A 17,610-nucleotide genomic window follows, 5' to 3' on the forward strand; every position below is an offset into this window, starting at 1 on the left:
GAGGGCTGTCAATTAATTGCAGTTAATACATGCAATTAACACAAAACAAATTAATTAGATTTTAAAAAATAAGTGCAATTAATGACAGTTTTAATCACACTGTTAAACAATAATAGAATACAAATTTAAATTGGTATTCTAAATATTTTTGGATGTTTTTCTACATTTTCAAATACATTGATTTCAGTTACAACACAGAATACAAAGTGTAAAGTGCTCACTTTATATTATTATTTTTTATTATAAATATTAGCACTGTGGAAAAAGATGAAGAAAAGAAATAGTATTTTTCAGTTCCCCTCATACAAGTTCATTCAGTCCTACTTCTTGTTCAGCCAATCACTAAGACTAACAAGTTTGTTTAGATTTACGGGAGATAATGCTGCCCACTTCTTATTTACAATATCACCTGAAAGTGAGAACAGCCATTTGCATGGCACTGTTGTAGCTGGTGTTGCAGGTATTAATGTGCCAGATATGCTAAACAGTCACATGCCCCTTCGTGCTTCAGCTTGTAGGCTCTAATGTATTATGGTTTTGAGTGAAGTTATGTTAAAAGAAAAAATCTACATTTGTTGCACTTTTGTGATAAAGAGATTGCACTGCAATTACTTGTATGAGGTGAATGAAAAATACTATTTCTTTTGTTGATCTTTTTTACAGTGCAAATCTTTTGAAACTTGTTAGTGTTAGCTCTTATATATAATGTTCTATTTCTTTTTGAATTTTGGAGATCTCCCATCCAAATACTGGCCAAATTTGATTTAGTTTAGTTGGAATCTTGTGAGATTGTAGTCTGAAGTTGTATTGATCTTTTTGTACATAATCCGTGTGAATCTCAATTTTGTATATGGCACCTCAATACTGCAGTGATTGTTGTAACAGTAGCCATGAGAGTGAGTGAAAACTGATTTTCCTTATTAGTTTAATTATGAAAAGGGATATTTGTCTAAAGGCCATGGTGGGTTTTTTTTCCTATTCTGATCCCAAGTAATTTTGTCTTTGCTTTTTCCTGTTTCTTTTTAATCTAATTTTATTTATTGCAGTCCAACATCATTGGTTGGCTACGAAAAGCACTGGAGACAGATAAAAAAGACTGGATAAAAGAAACTGAGCCAGAAGCAGATCAAGATGGGTACTATCAGACTACACTCCCAGCTATTGTTTTTCAGGTATGAGTTAATTTAAAAAATTTCCCTGCTTGTTTTTTTTTAACACTAGAAAGTCAGGGTTTGTCAATTGTGGAAGAGTACGACTGACTGGCAAACTAGTAGGTTCATGACATCAGTGAGACGAAGAATGTGAAACCTGAATGAAAAGGGAAATTATTCTTATTCAGACAGTTTAAAACTGTTCATTTGGGCGTTTTTTGTTAGCATTTCTATGCTAACACCTGTTTAACTAATAGTCTGTTTATATTAGAGAAATTTGCACTGAAGTAACTACTCATATATCTACTTCTGTTTAAACTCCTAATGTGGATTCTCTACACTGGGGAGGGCAAACTTTTTGGCCTGAGGGCCACATCTGGGAATAGAAATTGTATTGCGGGCCATGAATACTCACAAAATTGGGGTTGGGGTGTGGGAGGGGGTGAGGGCTCTGGTTGGGGGTGCAGGCTCTGGGGTAGGGCCAGAAATGAGGAGTTCAGGGTACAGGAGAGGGCTCCAGGCCGGGGGGGGGAGTAGGGTGTGGGTGGGGTGGGGTAAGGGCTCTAGCTGGGGGGTGCGGATTCTGTGGTGGGGCAGGGGATGAGGCGTTTGGGGTGCAGGAGGTTGTTCTGGGCTGGGACTGAGGGGTCTAGAGGGCAGGAGGGGAATCATGGCTGGGGCAGGGGTTAAGGTGCAGGAAGAGGCTTAGAGGTGCAGGCTCTGGGCGGCGCTTACCTCAAGCAGCTCCTGGAAGCAGTGGCCATGTCTCCACTCCAGTTCCTATGCGGAGACATGGCCGGGCAGCTCTGCGCACTGCCCCGTCCACAGGCACCACCCTTGCAACTCCCATTGGTCGCAGTTCCCGGCCAATGGGAGCTGTCGGGGCGGCACTTGGGGTGGGGGCAGTGTGCAGAGTGGAGCCCCCTGGCTGCCCCTACACGTAGGAGCTGGAGTGGGGCCATGCCGCTGCTTCTGGGAGCTGCGTGGAGTGGCCCCTGACCCTGCTCCCTGGCTGGAGCGCTGGAGCAGGGCAAGCCCCAGACCCCGCTCCCCAGCAGGAGCTCAAGGGCTGGCTTAAAACGGCTGGCGGGCCAGATCCGGCCCACGGGCCATAGTTTGCCCACCCCTGCTCTACACTGATGCAAAACTACCCATGTAACTTACTTCAGGAAGCAACTGGAGTAATCATACTGGTACAGTGCATCAGTATTAGAAGTTTACACCAGGATAGCTACACCAGTGCAAATTTCCTAATGTAGATAGGCCCTAAAACACTTGGGAGGAAAAGCGCTCTCTGAAGGATCCAAAAACCTCACCCTTTAAATGCTACTTCAGTTAAGAGCTCCCACCAATCCACATGTGAATCATCAAAGAAGTCCTTCAGCAAAAATAGGGAAGACAGGTCTTGATGTTCCTAAGATTAAAAAAGTAGAAACAACCTCCCTTTTGTGTGTGTTTGAGCCTTTCAAACATTCTTTATAAATCATAAAAAGTAGTCACAAACCCATTTTTTTTAATTTTGCAGGTTATCTTTAAAAGTAGTTGGCAAATATCTTAAGGGAACAGATGAGTTTCTTTTCCCAGTCTCTCATATGTTCCCCACCTTGTCTCCATGACCTCATCTACACTAAGGTTTTCATCAAATTTATCCACACTTGTACTAGCACCAGTTCTGGTTATGGGTTCTGAACAAGGCTAGATGACAAATAGTTAAAATGCGGGTGACTGATCTACACTAGCACTACAACCATTAACCGCATCGGTGGAGCAGCTCCACTACTAATGGAACAATGAAAGTCTTTCAGAAACTTGCCAGCATAAAGGTAGCCTGTATATCCTCTCAAGTTCTCATTTATTTCCCTTCTCTTTTTCATCTGTATGTCTTCTCCCCATTCCCTTCCCACTCATCCCCCACAATTTTTAGAGCACCTTCAGCTTGTGCCCAGTTGTGAGCATTCTTCTGATACCAAGTTATCTCTTGCATATGCAGGAATAGGTAGAATCATAGAATATTAGGGTTGGAAGAGACCTCAGGAGGTCATCTAGTCCAACCCCCTGTTCAAAGCAGGACCAACACCAACTAAATCATCCCAGCCGGAGCTCTGTCAAGCTGGGCCTTTAAAACCTCTAAGGATGGACATTCCACCACCTCCCTAGGTAACCCATTCCAGTGCTTCACCACCCTCCTAGTGAAATAGTGTTTCCTAATATCCAACGTAGACCTCCCCCACTGCAACTTGAAACCATTGCTTCTTGTTCTGTCATCTGCCACCACTGAGAACAGCCGAGCTCTATCCTCTTTGGAACCCCGCCTTCAGGTAGTTGAAGGCTGCTATCAAATCCCCCATCACTCTTCTGCAGACTAAATAACCTCAGCTCCCTCAGCCTCTCCTTGTAAGTCATGTGCCCCGGCCCCCTAATCATTTTTGTTGCCCTCCGCAAGACTCTATCCAAATTGTCCACATCCCTTCTGTAGTGGGGGGGACCAAAACTGGACGCAATACTCCAGGTATGGCCTTACCAGTGCAGAACAGAGGGGAATAATCACTTCCCTTGATCTGCTGGCAATGCTCCTACTAATATAGCCCAATATGCCGCTGGCCTTCTTAGCAACGAGGGCACACTGCTGACTCGTATCCAGCTTCTCGTCCACTGTAATCCCCAGGTCCTTTTCTGCAGAACTGCTGCTTAGCCAGTCGGTCCCCAGCCTATACCAGTGCAGGACTCTGCACTTGTCCTTGTTGAACCTCATCAGATTTCTTTTGGCCCAATCCTCCAATTTGTCTAGGTCACTCTGGACCCTATCCCTACCCTCCAGCATATCTACCTCTTCCTCCCAGTTTAGTGTCATCTGTGAACTTGCTGAAGGTGCAATTAATCCCATCATCCAGATCATTGATAAAGATGTTGACCAAAACCAGCCCCAGGACCAACCCCTGGGGCACTCCACTTGATACCAGTTGCCAACTAGACATCGAGCCGTTGATCACTACCCGTTGAGCCCGACAATCTAGCCAGCTTTCCATCCATTTTATAGTCCATTCATCCAATCCATACTTTTTTAACTTGCTGGCAAGAATACTGTGGGAAATGGTGCAGGAGCTGACTTAAAGACATTGGTCCACCATGAAGAGCAAATCAGCATTGATTTGGAGATGTGGGGATGCTTCCCCACGTGGAAAATATCTGACTGCCTCTCAGTACCATTTAAAAAAATCAGACGTGGATGCCTGGCAAGAAGTTACCTATTAAATTCGTGGCAATTGCTATTTTGTGGATTAGCCAGGAGAGATTTAATGAAAAAAAAAAAAATGCAGGGGATTTCATCTCCAAATAGCAGTTTACATCTCCAAACAGCATTTTGTAGGGAATCCTGCCATGTTTGTGTCGCTATTCCAGCTATTGGTCTATCTTTATAACTAACCTATTTCTCATTTTAGATGTTTGAGCAGAATCTTCAGGTGGCTGCTCAGATAAGTGAAGATTTGAAAATGAAGGTACTGCTTCTCTGTCTTCAACAAATGAATTCATTCCTGACAAGGTAAAAAAAAAAAAAAGTACTCCTGGAGTCTCTTAATCCTCCCTCTCTCTCTGTCCCATACTCCTACCTTTGCTTCCTTGTACATGCTTCCCTATTCCCTGGTCCCCGTTCTCTTCCAGATATGCTACCTTGTCCTTTTTCCACTGGACATGGTACCTTGCTGCCTTTTTTCCTTCTCCACTCCCCCTGGAAATTTTGTTCTGTTGGTGACTGGCAGCTCCAATCCCACTGGCAGTCAAGTTCTTGAGATCAGCTCCTGACTCTATATCTTCTGCAATACAGCAATGGTTCCGAATAGAGGCAGCTAGGCAGGCACATCCTTCTTGTACTCAGCTGATTTTTAAAGTCTTGCCATGGAAATCCTAGAGACCTGTGGAATCAGGTGGAAACAGAGGAGATCCAATACTATGTGATCAACCAGCTTTCCACAAAACACCTGTAAATGTTCCTCAGGCTATCAGTAGGCATTTGGCTTAGGATTGTGTAGCTTTTCGTGTATTTAATACCTCTTTGGGTTTTCTGCAGGTACAAAGAAGAAGCCCAATTATATAAAGAGGAGCACCTAAAAAATCGTCAGCATCCTCAGTGCTATGTTCAATATATGATTGCAGTAATCAACAACTGTCAGACCTTTAAGTAAGTTTGCACATTTATACGATATTGTAAAAAAATCCATATTTATTTATCTGAATTTATAATGCATATAAGAAACCTAGATTGAAGGCCCCTCTTGGAGAATGCCCTTCCAGCTGTTCCTTCTTTTTTATACCAAGGGGGCTTCAGCTCAAGTATCTCACCTGACAGCAGGGGGAAAAAGGCAGGTCCCAATCCATTTAAGGTGACACCAAAACTGGCCACTGAGCAAAAGCAGCTCAGGCTAATCAAGCTGTCCACCACTCAAAATAAAACCACCAACTAAGACATTGCAGAGTTTTGGAAAGAAAAATAACTTTTTTTTTTTTTTGCCTCTCTGAGCCATGGCATGAGAATTTAAAGAAATCTTTATCAAATCGCTTTAGCCCATGGCTTCTGCCACGGGCACTCTAGCCGTTTTGCCTTATGCTTGATCTGTCATAACTCATCTGTAAACCACTGTGACCTGTGTAGGCAAAGCTGGAGAAAAGGGTCTGTAGAGACCACTGTAATGATTGAGGATAAATTATTATTATAAAATCTTACCAAATGCTTGATAGGTTGATCTGGAAGAGGACCAATATAATCTCTCATGATCTTTTGGTAGTACTGTGGATTCATTACATTTTGAAGACAATCAAATCATATCCCTTGTTCTGACAGGATAAGAGTGCCCCAATCTCAAAATGTAGAAGATAATGGTTCATGAGGAGGACCTAATTTCCAACTTTCTAACCTCCAGTTTTGGCCCAAATATTATATAAAAAGTGTGATCAACCATGTGAATGGAGCCCGTAACCATCTTTAATGGGCCTGTGGTGGTCAGTGCCATGAAAACCTGAGATGATTCTAAGAATTCTTGATGGATTTTTTCAGTCAATGAGCACTATCAGCCTCGTTTCTTCCAAGATTGCTATAGTGAAGAATTTTATTAGATCACACAGGGATTTTGAAATACAAGAGGGAAGTTACAACTTAACTCCAGCCTGGGACTTGCATCAACAATTAAAGATGACTATCCTTTGTTCAGTTCAGTTTTGGGGTAGGAGACCTTCAACTTTTCAGAGTGGATGCAAAAAGAATTATGTTCCCTCTCTATCAATCCCCCTTTTGTTCATGCTGTACTAAATACCAGCCCAGTACCAACTGTTCCCAAATCAGTCCAGCTATAATGAAATTTCGGTAATATACACAGAAGAGGAGCCCTCCTCTTTAATTAAATCATGAAGAGTTGACGTTTTAACGACCAATCTTGCATTTAACAGCATACTTCTAAGACTGGAATCTCTTCTGACATCCCAGCTTCTTGAGAACTGACTCTAGGCCAAAATAATGCAAAAGAGATTGAATATCTAAACGTTGGTGCCAATACCATGTTTTTTCTTGCCTGGTATCCCACCTGCCCATTACTTCAGAGATCAAGGGACTCAAACCCTCACATCCATTCCTTTGGCCCTCCAGACCTCTATATCTGAAGAAAAGTAGTCACACATGCACAGTGGCACCCTAAGGTAGTCATTAAAGGGACATAGCCGGGTGCTGGAATAAAGACCTAGAGGGCAGGCTTCAAAGGCCATTCATCCTCCCAAACCAACACCACCCAATGTGTAATTCATTCATACACATGCACTCACAAACACAATTTAATAACAGTGTACTAGTACGTACATGTCAGACTGGATGCTGAAAAATTTTCTTGTTTATCACAGAGAATCTATAATCAGTTTGAAAAGGAAATATTTGAAAAATGAAATGGAAGAGGGAATGTCAAGCAGCCATGCAAACATGGATGTAATTTTAGACACCATTGCCAAGGAAGGATGCTCTAGCCTGCTAGATGAAGTCTTCATGGATTTAGAGGTTGGAACTTTTTTTCCTCCAAAAAGAGCCTTTTTTATTATGAAATTCAGGAATAAGGACGTTAATTAAGAAGCTATCTTGGCTGCTAGTGAGGTCGTTTTTGTATTGCATAATGGCAATATGTCAACAAACTTACCAGTGCAGGGCAATAATATATGTAGTATGTTGTGTAAAAATTGACTTGCGTACACTTCACACCAATGATTTGAGTAGGCAGTGTGTGTCTAGCATATACTAAGTATATTGTGCTGACGTAACATTTGAGTATCCAAAGTTGTAGGGAAAATAAAGGCTAATATATTGCATTATTTGGGAAATAACTTAAGATCATGTAATGAGAGTGTATCAAGCACATGTTGAAAGGGGAAGAGTTAAGGTTGTGCCTGCAACCTTAACAGTGGCATTTCCTAACTTTTTGGTTCTGAAACATGCAACTTTAACATGGTTTCTTGTATGGCATTTCCCTTGGAACGTGGTGGGTTTTTTAAAGAAAAAAGTGGGGGAGAATAAAAAGGAGTCGACTCCTCTAGGGCTTAGTAGCTCTGCTGCTTTGAAACAAACTAGCAATAGCACTTTTGAATTCCATATTCTGTAAGTGTTTGACCACAAGCCATATCCATGCACCATGGAAGGTTCACAGAAAACTTTTTTCTTATGAACCTTAGGAGCTGGTCAGCTCCAGTTACTTATTTATCAAGAAGTATATGGGAAAAAGGAACAAAATCCTTCCATTCTAGCGATTGTCCTTAGAATTCCCCAGACATGCCCCTTGCCCCGACTTCTTAACTCCTTGTGCAGACACTCACATTGTTCATATGAGATATAAAATTCAATATTTTATAAAGAATATTCTTAGAGAGGGAAATGAGGAATTAAGACTTAAGAGGCAAATAAAGTAAGTGGGGAGAGGTAATGGGGAGACACAGACATTTAGGCCACCAGTTTTGGTGTGGACTTGTGGAGTTCTGGGGGAAGTAGCCAGTCAGAGGAGGAATTTGTGGTAGCCGATCATAGCTCATTCGGGAGAGGACAGATAATATTTCAGTATAAGAACAATAACAACTGTTACGTAAGTACCTTTTATCTTGGGCTAATAAACGTTTTGTTCTTTTCACCTCTGAGTTTATTTAGGACAGGATAAAATTGTTACCTTATCCATAGTAAACACCCTTAAACTGTCAATGAACTAACACAAAGCAAACACTAGAGTCAATAGTTGGCTGCTTACTTTAGTTTTTGTATGCTAATATGACAATACTGTCCTTTTTTTACTACCAGTCAGATCTATTTGTATATGTAGTTACTTATTTCATATGAAAGACTTACAAATGGGTCTACATTTGTGGAATCAACTTTACCTGTTGTTTTGAACTTCATTTTAAGATCTGTTGGAAATGAGGGGATAGGCACCGTTCAGAAATTGTTCTGATTAGTTTTCATTGTTTTTTCAGCCACATCTCAATGAGCTGATGACAAAGAAGTGGCTGACTGGATCCAATGCTGTGGACACCATCTGTGTCACTGTAGAGGATTATTTCAATGATTTTGCAAGAATAAAAAAACCCTATAAAAAGGTATTTTGCCTAACATAATTCTCAGGTAATATGCTCTATCAAGTTGGATTAATTTATTGAACATTTTATTAATTCAGAAAATTCAGAAAAATTCAGAAAAAAATAACATTGCTTATTCGTAAAAAACAAATCTATCACAAAAAAATCCTAATTTTCCCATGTCTACTTTGTTCACTCAGACTCCTATTAACTCTTCCTAAGGAAGATTAAGACTAAAGGATTTAGCCCATAAAGTTCACAGGAGTTTAGAATAGCAGTATTTCACTAGATTGCGATCCTCACGCCTGTTTATATCAATCAATAGTTAGATTGATTTTTGGTCTCAATGCTATCGCTGCACTGCTGCAATACATTCTTGGAATTGCATGTTCTGTAAATTCCAGAACCAATATAAAGCAATCAGCCTACCTGAGGGCATAAACCTCAAGCTAAAAGTAGAATTGTTAGAGGCATAATGTCCCAACTCAGCTCCTTTTTTTTCTGTCTGCCAATGGATCTTTGAACTGCTGCTATACTGTAGATCAAACCTACTTTTTATTTTTTAGTTTTTAATATATTGTGCTTGGGCATTTCCCTTTAATCAGTTTAATTTTAATTCAGTTTTGTGTAGTTAAAATAATTTTTATAAGGTTTTCCTCCCAGCTTTCTAAATTATCAACATAAAATGGCTGAAGCTGACATGGGTTTAGGAAAGTTCGCTGAACATAAAATCTGATGCATTCTCTAACAATTTGGAATGATTGGAATAAGGACCTTCTTTCAAATTACATGTAGCTACACCTCCCTTACTTTTCAGGCTCAAAAGACTAGAAGAGACTGGTCAGAGTCCTTCTGAAAAAGGACTTTTAGCCCTAGTGAAGACAATTTTGGCATCTTCACCTTCCATATTTACAGGTTTGGAGGTCTAACACTTAATCATACAACCACTTCTTAAATTAAAAAAAAAAATCAGAAGAAAAAGACAAGTCATTCCTGGAATTAGTCCTAATCCAGGGATCAGCTTACTTTACAAGGATATTTCTGTGACCTTGAACCAAAAATGTTTAGCACAGAGAAGACCTCTGTCTACGTCAGAGCTTAGCATTGGCTTTTCAACACACAGTCTGTACCACCATCTCATTGTAAGGGATTTGGGCCAACACAGCTTTTGACAACCAGCAGACTCTTACTTTTATCTGCTCCCTCAGCACCACCATCTGCCTTTTCATCACTGAAGACGCAGTGTAGTTTACCTCCTTGTCACCGATAGCCTGGAGGACACTGAGTTTATCAGTGTGTGGGAACCTTTGGTAAATGTTTAGGAGAGAACAAGAAGGGTCTGTATCAAGCTTCCTCTTAAGTCTTTCACAGTCATCATTTATCTACACCATTTCTTGGGAGCTTCTGAGCTCCTAAACAGTCCAGATCCATCACCAAAAGCAATTGTATCTCTAATGCCTCAACCTTACCGGTATCTGGCCCTTCCTTCAGCACAGGAGATCTGATTCTTATCTCTGCTACTCCGATGTAAATTTAGAGCAACTCTGTGCAACTCAGTAGCATTTTACTTTGGATTTACATGTGTGTGTCTAAAACCAGATTTTGACCCAAAGACTCTGCAGCTGTTCATAAAGTTCCCCACCAGCAAAAGCAGCTTTTTGAAACTTACAAGAACCTTTCACTGCTGCTGCAGGCACTTGTGAGGGACAGCTACCTTTGGGCCAGTTGTGAGTGCAGAAGTACATTTTTAAAGCCTGATTATACCTCTCTCCAGAAGTGACAGGTAGTTTTTTAAATTAACTGGTACAACTCTAATATTTTTCTTCCTCAGAAAATGACTGTTGAGGCCCATCGTAGAGTGGTTATGGAGTACATCAAGGCTATCATGTTAAAACGTATATCTTTCAAGAATGCAGAAGAGAGAAAAGAAGGTGCAGAAAGAATGATCAAAGAAGCAGACCAGTTCAGGTTTCTGTTTAAAAAATTAGCAGCTGTAAGTATTTGTACTCTCCAATTTTGCTATTAATCTGACAGTTAACAAAGGATCAGATATGTAAATTTGACTTTTCCTAAAGATGTATAGACATTTAATTCTGGGGTAAAACATTGTATGCAAGATGTTCAAACTTGTTAATTGGTCTGAAGAGACTTTTCTGTTTTCTGTTTTAAGTTTTCTGGGGCATTATTGCATCCTTTCTGGAATTCTGAGTATGAATTTAGGCTGTAATGTTGGACTCCTGAATTCAGTTGTGCAGAAGTTTAATATACAAGATGGCTGCAGTATTATGTGTTATTGGACAATTTCTAGTGGTGAAAAATACAAGCTTTCAAGCTTACACAGAACTCTTCTTCAGGTCTGGGAAAGGTACTCAGAGTGTCACAGCTAAAGACAAGATGGGACAGATGAGTTAACACATGATGCAAGAGACCATTCAACGTGAAGTAGGCAGTTAATACCTATACAGTCATAGGACAAAGAATTAGTGGGTTACAGATTATTGTAATGAGCCATAAATCCAGTGTCTTTATTAAGTCCCTAATTTTTGGTATCTAGCAGTTATGAATTTCAGATCCCAAACTCATCTTTTGGACATTTTTGTGCCAGTTTCCTTTGAGGACGAGGACTGAGAGGTCAGATATGGAGTGATTGTTTTGTGAAAAGTGTTTACGAAAGGGTGATAAGATGTTTCTGTCATTAATCACTTTTCTGAGCCACATTTGAGAGCCTCCTGATTGTCTGGTTTCACTCATGTAGTTGTAATTAGGGCATTTAGTGGATTTATGGCTCATTACAAGTGTAGCCCACTAACCCTACTTTGTCTTGTGATGAGCAGTTAACACCTTGAATGGTCTCTTGCAACATGTTAACTCTTTACATTGTATTTAGCTGTGATACTCTGAGGCCAGGTCTACACTACAGACTATATGAATATAACTACATCCCTCAGCAGTGTGAAAAATCCACACCCCGAGCGATGTAGTTATACCGACCTAAGGAAGACAGCGATATGTTGACAGGAGAGTTCCTCCCATTAACATAGCTACCACCTCTTGGGGAGGTGGATTAACTACACTGACAGAAGAAGCTCTCCCATTGGCATAGTAGCATCTTCACTAAAGTGCTGCGGCGGTGCATCTGCACCGGTGCAGCTGCGCTGTTGTAGCGCTGTACATAAAGACAAACCCTGAGTACCTTTCCCAGACCTGAAGAAGAGCTCTGTGTAAGCTCAAAAACTTGTCTTTCACCAACAGAAGTTGGTCCAATAAAAGATATTCTCTGACCCACCTTGTCTCTAATATCCTGGGACCAACACGGCTTCAACAACACTGCAAACAGAAGCTTGACAGACAATTTCAGGCACTTTGCATGTCAGTGCTGCAAGATGTATTCAGCTATGGAATAATCTTTGAATGCAAGTGGTAAAATACTTAGGACATTTTAAAACAATACTAGACCAAATATTAGAAGTGTACTGTAGGAATCAATCCTGCATCAACACAGAGATGAACTAGATGACCTCTAATAGGCTTTTTCCATCTCTAACTTCTGTAATACACATGGGAGTGACCCTGAACAATTATTTTGAGAGTATCCTGCTGATGACTGAGCTTTGGAAGATGAGAATCCAAGATGCCTAAATAGCATACAGAGTAAAAATTAGCTCCTTGAAAAAAAATGGGGTTCTTGTCAGAGATGAGCCTAGAGGAGCCAACAGAACTGTATTACAGTAGAACCTCAGAGTTACGAACACCTCAGGAATGGAGGTTGTTCGTAACTGAAATGTTCACAACTCTGAACAAAACGTTATGGTTTATCTTTCAAAAGTTTACAACTGAACATTGACTTAATACAGCTTTGAAACTTTACTATGCAAAACAAAAATGCTTTCTCTTTATTTTTTTTTTTAAAAAAAAAAGGAGTACTTGTGGCACCTTAGAGACTAACCAATTTATCTGAGCATAAGCTTTCATGAGCTACAGCTCACTTCATCGGATGCAATCATCGGTTGCATCTGATGAAGTGAGCTGTAGCTCACGAAAGCTTATGCTCAAATAAATTGGTTAGTCTCTAAGGTGCCACAAGTACTCCTTTTCTTTTTGCGAATACAGACTAACACGGCTGTTACTCTGAAACCTTTATTTTTTTAGAAGTTTACATTTAACACAGTACTGTATGTATTTGCTTTGTGTGTGTGAGTGTGTGTGTGTGTCTGCTGCTGCCTGATTGCATAATTCCAGTTCCAAATGAGGTGTGTGGTTGACTGGTCAATTTGTAACTCTGGTGTTCTTAAGTCTGAGGTTCTACTGTACTTGAAACTGCAGGCCATTCTCTTCAGAGCCATGAATCACTAATATGTGGTGGTGGTCTGTCCTAAAGCAGACAAAAAAGTGTTAATTCCTGAATATAAGGGGGAAAGAAAAGAACATTGGTCTATGAAAGAGTATCCAGCTGAAACTAAATAAATGTTTAGACACTCAGATAACCAGGTGATGGACATGGTACAGATTAGATTAGGCAAACAATATTGATCAAGAAAAACTAAAGTAGCTTGGTCCAAACATATTGGGAAAATTGGAGACCGAGAATGAGGAAAATATCATCTGTTAAGTGGCCTTTTTTTCCTTCCAATTTTACTAATAATTTGTCTGAAATTTCAGCTGAAGTTCTGAAAATAAATAATGCAGTTAGTGTCTGTAACAAAATATTGAGAGTAAAGGTTAAAGAATTTTGTTGCTTATGTTTTTTGTTGTTCAATTTATAGGGATCTGAAGAGGACACTGAAGGGCTTTGTGACATCATTGTAGCCATTGCAGAAGTTATCAAGCTGACTGATCCTTCATTGCTTTATCTGGAAGTCTCAACTTTAGTTAGTAAATACCCAGACATCAGGTAATACCATTCATACTGTGTCTTAGCTTTGAGTTTTAACAGTATTGATTCTTTAAGATTAGTTCTAGGCTAAAGAGTAGTCCTGTGCGGGCTATGTATATCTTTTTATTGTTTTTTTCTATTGTATGGTTTAATAACCTTCTTGTGAGATCGATACAATAAAATGCTAATATTTTAACACACATATGCTAGAGTGGTGTGGGTGGATATGTACTCTGACATATCAAAGGAAATATTTTGGGAATATAGAATAAATTTATATTACACAGCATTCATCTCATAGTTTCAAAGTGGGAGGAGAGAATTCTTGACAAAGAAACTGAGAAGTTGACCTGTGAGCACAATATTTGAATGTCTGGAAGCCTTGCTAAGCAAAGGTACTGTGGCACTGAGTCAAAAGATAGAAAATTTGTGATATAACACATTTTGTCAAGTGCTTAATTACTTGTACTAAGGTTTGTACTGACATTTCTGGTTTGTACCTTTGTTTGGCAGGGATGACCACATTGCGGCTTTGCTGACAGTAAGAGGAGATGCCAGCAGGGACATGAAACAGACCATCATTGAAACTCTGGACCAAGGTTCAAGCCAACCAAATCCTAACTATGTGCCAATTTTTAAAGAAATTACAGTTCCTACACTAAGTGTGCCAAAACTTCTTAAGTAACTGACAAGCTAGAGTTCATGTGTCATTTTTGGTATGGGATCAACATATTTGAAATATTCAAAGGCAAATTTGGCAATACCACTTTAAAGGACACTTAATATGATGCTGTTACTTATTGGGTATGAGTTTTTAAAAACTTTTGGTGCGGACAGTTGCAATGAAGATTCTGGAAACAACCAGCTGTAGAAATCACTAGCATGGCTGCTTGAAGAATGAAACTTTCTGATGGCCAGAGTGCTGTGTACTGACCACTTACACATTACAGCCATAGGCACCATCAGCAAATATATTTTCTCACAATTACTTAACCTCCTACTTTATGTATTTACTCTGATGTAAAATTGTTTCAGAAAACAATTATGAAATTCACAAATGTTTGTCTAATAAAATGACTGAAATTTCTAGTACATAATTTGGTTCTAAGATGAATAAATGAAAGAATTTGATACTTGAGGTACAATTTTTCATCCATTTGACTTTCACTTTGTGTGTATTAAGCACTGCCAAATGCCAATTAAATAAAATGTTACAGCTTAAACACTGTATTATTTGCACCTGTATAGATTCACTTTCTCATAACTGTGAAGGTTTAAGTAGAGCAATTTACATCATTGTTTTGTTTTGTTATAATCTAGTAGAGAATCACCCTTGGTAGTTTCTGTAGGTCAAATTTACTGCACACACCAGGAACTCATTGCATATTTCCCCCCATGATGCTCTGTGTACCATTCTTCCATTCCCTGTATTTCAGGAATTCCCTTAATTCCCCCACCCTTTCTGGGTACCCATTTCCCCCATAGCTAGGGCTCTGTGTGCGCCTCCATTTCTCCCTCCATCACATGCCAGGGTCCCTCCACCATCCGGAATTGTGTGCCCCCTGTTCTTTCTTCCTCTGATATTACTGTTGCCTATTCTTTCCTTCCTCCTCCCATTGTAAACCCAGCACTGGCTGCAGCCGCTGAAAGAAACAGCAGAGGTTAAAACACAGAACTGCTGGAATCTCAGGCAGCAGTTAAACAGGTAATTAAGGAGGATGCTGACAATCTGGAAAGGCCAGCCTGCCTCCCATGTGGAGTGTCAACGCCACATCAACCAACTGCAAGACCTGCTACAGTTAGCACAGGGGTTAATGAAGGCAATTTATACTAACCCCCTGGCTGCCGTAACTATGGATTGGTGTGAGGAACATCCACCAGAACATTGGTGTGGGAAAAAGCAGCTCCCCTCTGCACCTCCAAGCTGGGAGGAGATGGAAGCTACACAGAAAGGATGCCCGTTGGCTCCTGTGGTGACCACAGTTACCCAATTTGAAAACATTGGGCAACCCCCCCCAGGTAAAACAGGAAAGTAAAGCTCTTACACCAGAGCAGGCTAGAGCCATAGGAAAGCACATGAGCCCTTGTAACCAAGATACAGTGCTTAACTGGCTAGCCAAATTATCTGTTACACTACATTTGACTCAAGATGATGTAATATGTATACTAAGGGAATGTATGTCTAATGATGATTTCGCAGCTCTTCCTTATAATGTATAATTGATGCAAATAATGAACCATCTACTATTTATTCATGTGTATTTCGATTGTTTTACCCACATGATAATGTAATGGGCAAGGCATATTCAGAAAAGCAGAGTGTTGATGAAAGGCCAGAAAAATAATTTCTGAGGAAAAAATGGTTATCCGGTTAGCTAGACTAGGGGTGAACCCAGGGCTGGAGTAACCACTAGGCGAACTAGATGGCTGCCTAGGGTGCCAAGATTTGGGGGCGACAAAAAGCAGTGCCCCCAAATTTTTTTTTATACTATTGCTCAGGGGCAAGTACCTGTCAGTCTCCAGCGTTTGGTTCGCGCCAGGGCCAGCAGCCTCTTCGCCTTGAAGTCTCCCCCACTTACCCAGGGGCCATCCTCTCAGCCTCCCTGGCTGCGGCTGCCCGGGAGGACGCGAGCAGGGGGCGCTGCCACAGAGATGCAAGGGGACAGGCTCGGCTGGGGCCCCGCACCTGCCGACCAAGAGCAGCAGGAACTAGGTGCCGCTCGGCAGGTGGCCCGAGCCCAGGGCAGCAGGGGCAGGCAGGGAGCATAGGTGCCCTGGGCTCGGGCGGCCTGGCTCCCCCTGAGTGGTGCCCGGTTCCTGCTGCTCTTGGCGGGCAGGTGTGGGGCCTCACCTGAGCCCGGCCCCTTGTGTCTCCTCCACAGCGGCGCCGGGCGGCAGTGGCTGGGGAGCCTGAAAGGAGGAGTGGCCCCCGGGCAAGTGGGAGAGACTCCGAGGTGAAGAGGCGGCTGGCTCTGGCGTGGCCCAAGCACTGGAGACTGCCCCTGCCCCATCCCGGCACCGCCTGCCGCCCAGCCCAGTGAGTGTTACCTGCCCCACCAGCCTCAGTGCCCTGCCCCATACTGTCAGCCACCACTGTCAGCTCACTGTGACACCAGCACCCCTTGGCAAAGGGCCCCCTGATCTTCATAAACAGCTGTCACCGCAGGCCTGACAAACTCACTGCACCTTACACGTGTCTTACAGGCACTTACCCACAAAGAGGAACGTGGAAGGGATTTACACAAGGCTGCTAACTTGTCAAGAGTGAGAATCATTGTGAGATGGATGCAGGGGTAATACTGAAGGAATAATGTATTTACCTTAAAAGTACGCTTTACAGATTTGGAGTAGAAATTAGTCACCAAGGGATAATGGCCCTTTGGGGCAAGGGGGGTTTGTCACCCTGCCTAATCTGGCTGGTGACGCAATGCAAGGCTCAATTGTTTAGCTTTACGCAATAATAAGACTTTGAATGGGACACCAACAGAGGCAAAGGCAAACAACTGAAATGCCTAAAAGGCAAAAAAAAAAAAAAGTTACGACAGCCCTTAACCGTTCTGACAGGCTGTGTATAATGCTCAGTTCACTAGTTTTCGGAGGTTGTCGGCGTGGGGGGGGCCGCAAGGTGGAAGTTTCGGCTAGGGCGCAAAATACCCTTGCACCGGCCCTGAAACCGAAATGGGGTAATCACGTAGGATACAGTTAAGAGACCTTTAGGTGCAGGGATCAGCGCCTCGGATACAGCAGAGGCCAGCCTGGGGCCTGTTTCCAACCGCCAGTGGCCGGCTCGGGCGGGACGAGGGAGTCATCGCACCGCCAGCTTCACCGGGCGGCCCCTCAGCACCCCCCGGCGCGCGCTCTGGAGGGCGCCATTCCCCCGCCCCCTTCGTTCCAGGGGACAGCGGACCGGACCCGACCCCCCCCCCCCAAGAGTGCGCGAGCGGGCTGGAGTTCGGAGAACGCTGGCGGCAGCGGCGCGAGGGGTGACGGAGCGCGCGT

General features: G+C 42.0%; 1 protein-coding gene and 1 long non-coding RNA gene across 4 annotated transcripts in view; one reads left to right on the plus strand and one right to left on the minus strand.

Moving 5' to 3' along the window:
- The window catches only part of EXOC3 (exocyst complex component 3), a 36,464-nt gene extending 21,608 nt beyond the window's left edge, over nucleotides 1-14,856 (plus strand). The window contains exons 6-13 of the mRNA XM_073332495.1: nucleotides 1,047-1,172; nucleotides 4,592-4,692; nucleotides 5,218-5,328; nucleotides 7,035-7,185; nucleotides 8,637-8,759; nucleotides 10,570-10,731; nucleotides 13,502-13,629; nucleotides 14,125-14,856. Of these exons, the coding sequence (XP_073188596.1) occupies nucleotides 1,047-1,172; nucleotides 4,592-4,692; nucleotides 5,218-5,328; nucleotides 7,035-7,185; nucleotides 8,637-8,759; nucleotides 10,570-10,731; nucleotides 13,502-13,629; nucleotides 14,125-14,296 (1,074 nt within the window). The 3' untranslated portion in view covers nucleotides 14,297-14,856. The remainder of the gene's footprint in view (nucleotides 1-1,046; nucleotides 1,173-4,591; nucleotides 4,693-5,217; nucleotides 5,329-7,034; nucleotides 7,186-8,636; nucleotides 8,760-10,569; nucleotides 10,732-13,501; nucleotides 13,630-14,124) is intronic.
- LOC140907173 (uncharacterized) overlaps nucleotides 1-17,526 on the minus strand; it is a 28,445-nt gene extending 10,919 nt beyond the window's left edge. Inside the window, exons 1-4 of one of the 3 annotated variants that reach the window (XR_012157403.1) lie at nucleotides 17,323-17,523; nucleotides 9,929-10,043; nucleotides 4,576-5,062; nucleotides 2,468-2,565 (exon numbers count right to left, since the gene is read on the minus strand). This is a non-coding gene — a long non-coding RNA (uncharacterized lncRNA). Of the gene's footprint in view, nucleotides 1-2,467; nucleotides 2,566-4,575; nucleotides 5,063-9,928; nucleotides 10,044-17,322 lie in introns of all 3 variants that reach the window. The other 2 variants (XR_012157405.1, XR_012157404.1) reach the window with 2 other exon arrangements.
- Nucleotides 17,527-17,610: the final 84 nt, after the last annotated feature.

Source organism: Lepidochelys kempii, chromosome 2 (assembly GCF_965140265.1).
Source record: "Lepidochelys kempii isolate rLepKem1 chromosome 2, rLepKem1.hap2, whole genome shotgun sequence".
Classification (NCBI taxonomy): Eukaryota; Metazoa; Chordata; order Testudines; family Cheloniidae; genus Lepidochelys; species Lepidochelys kempii.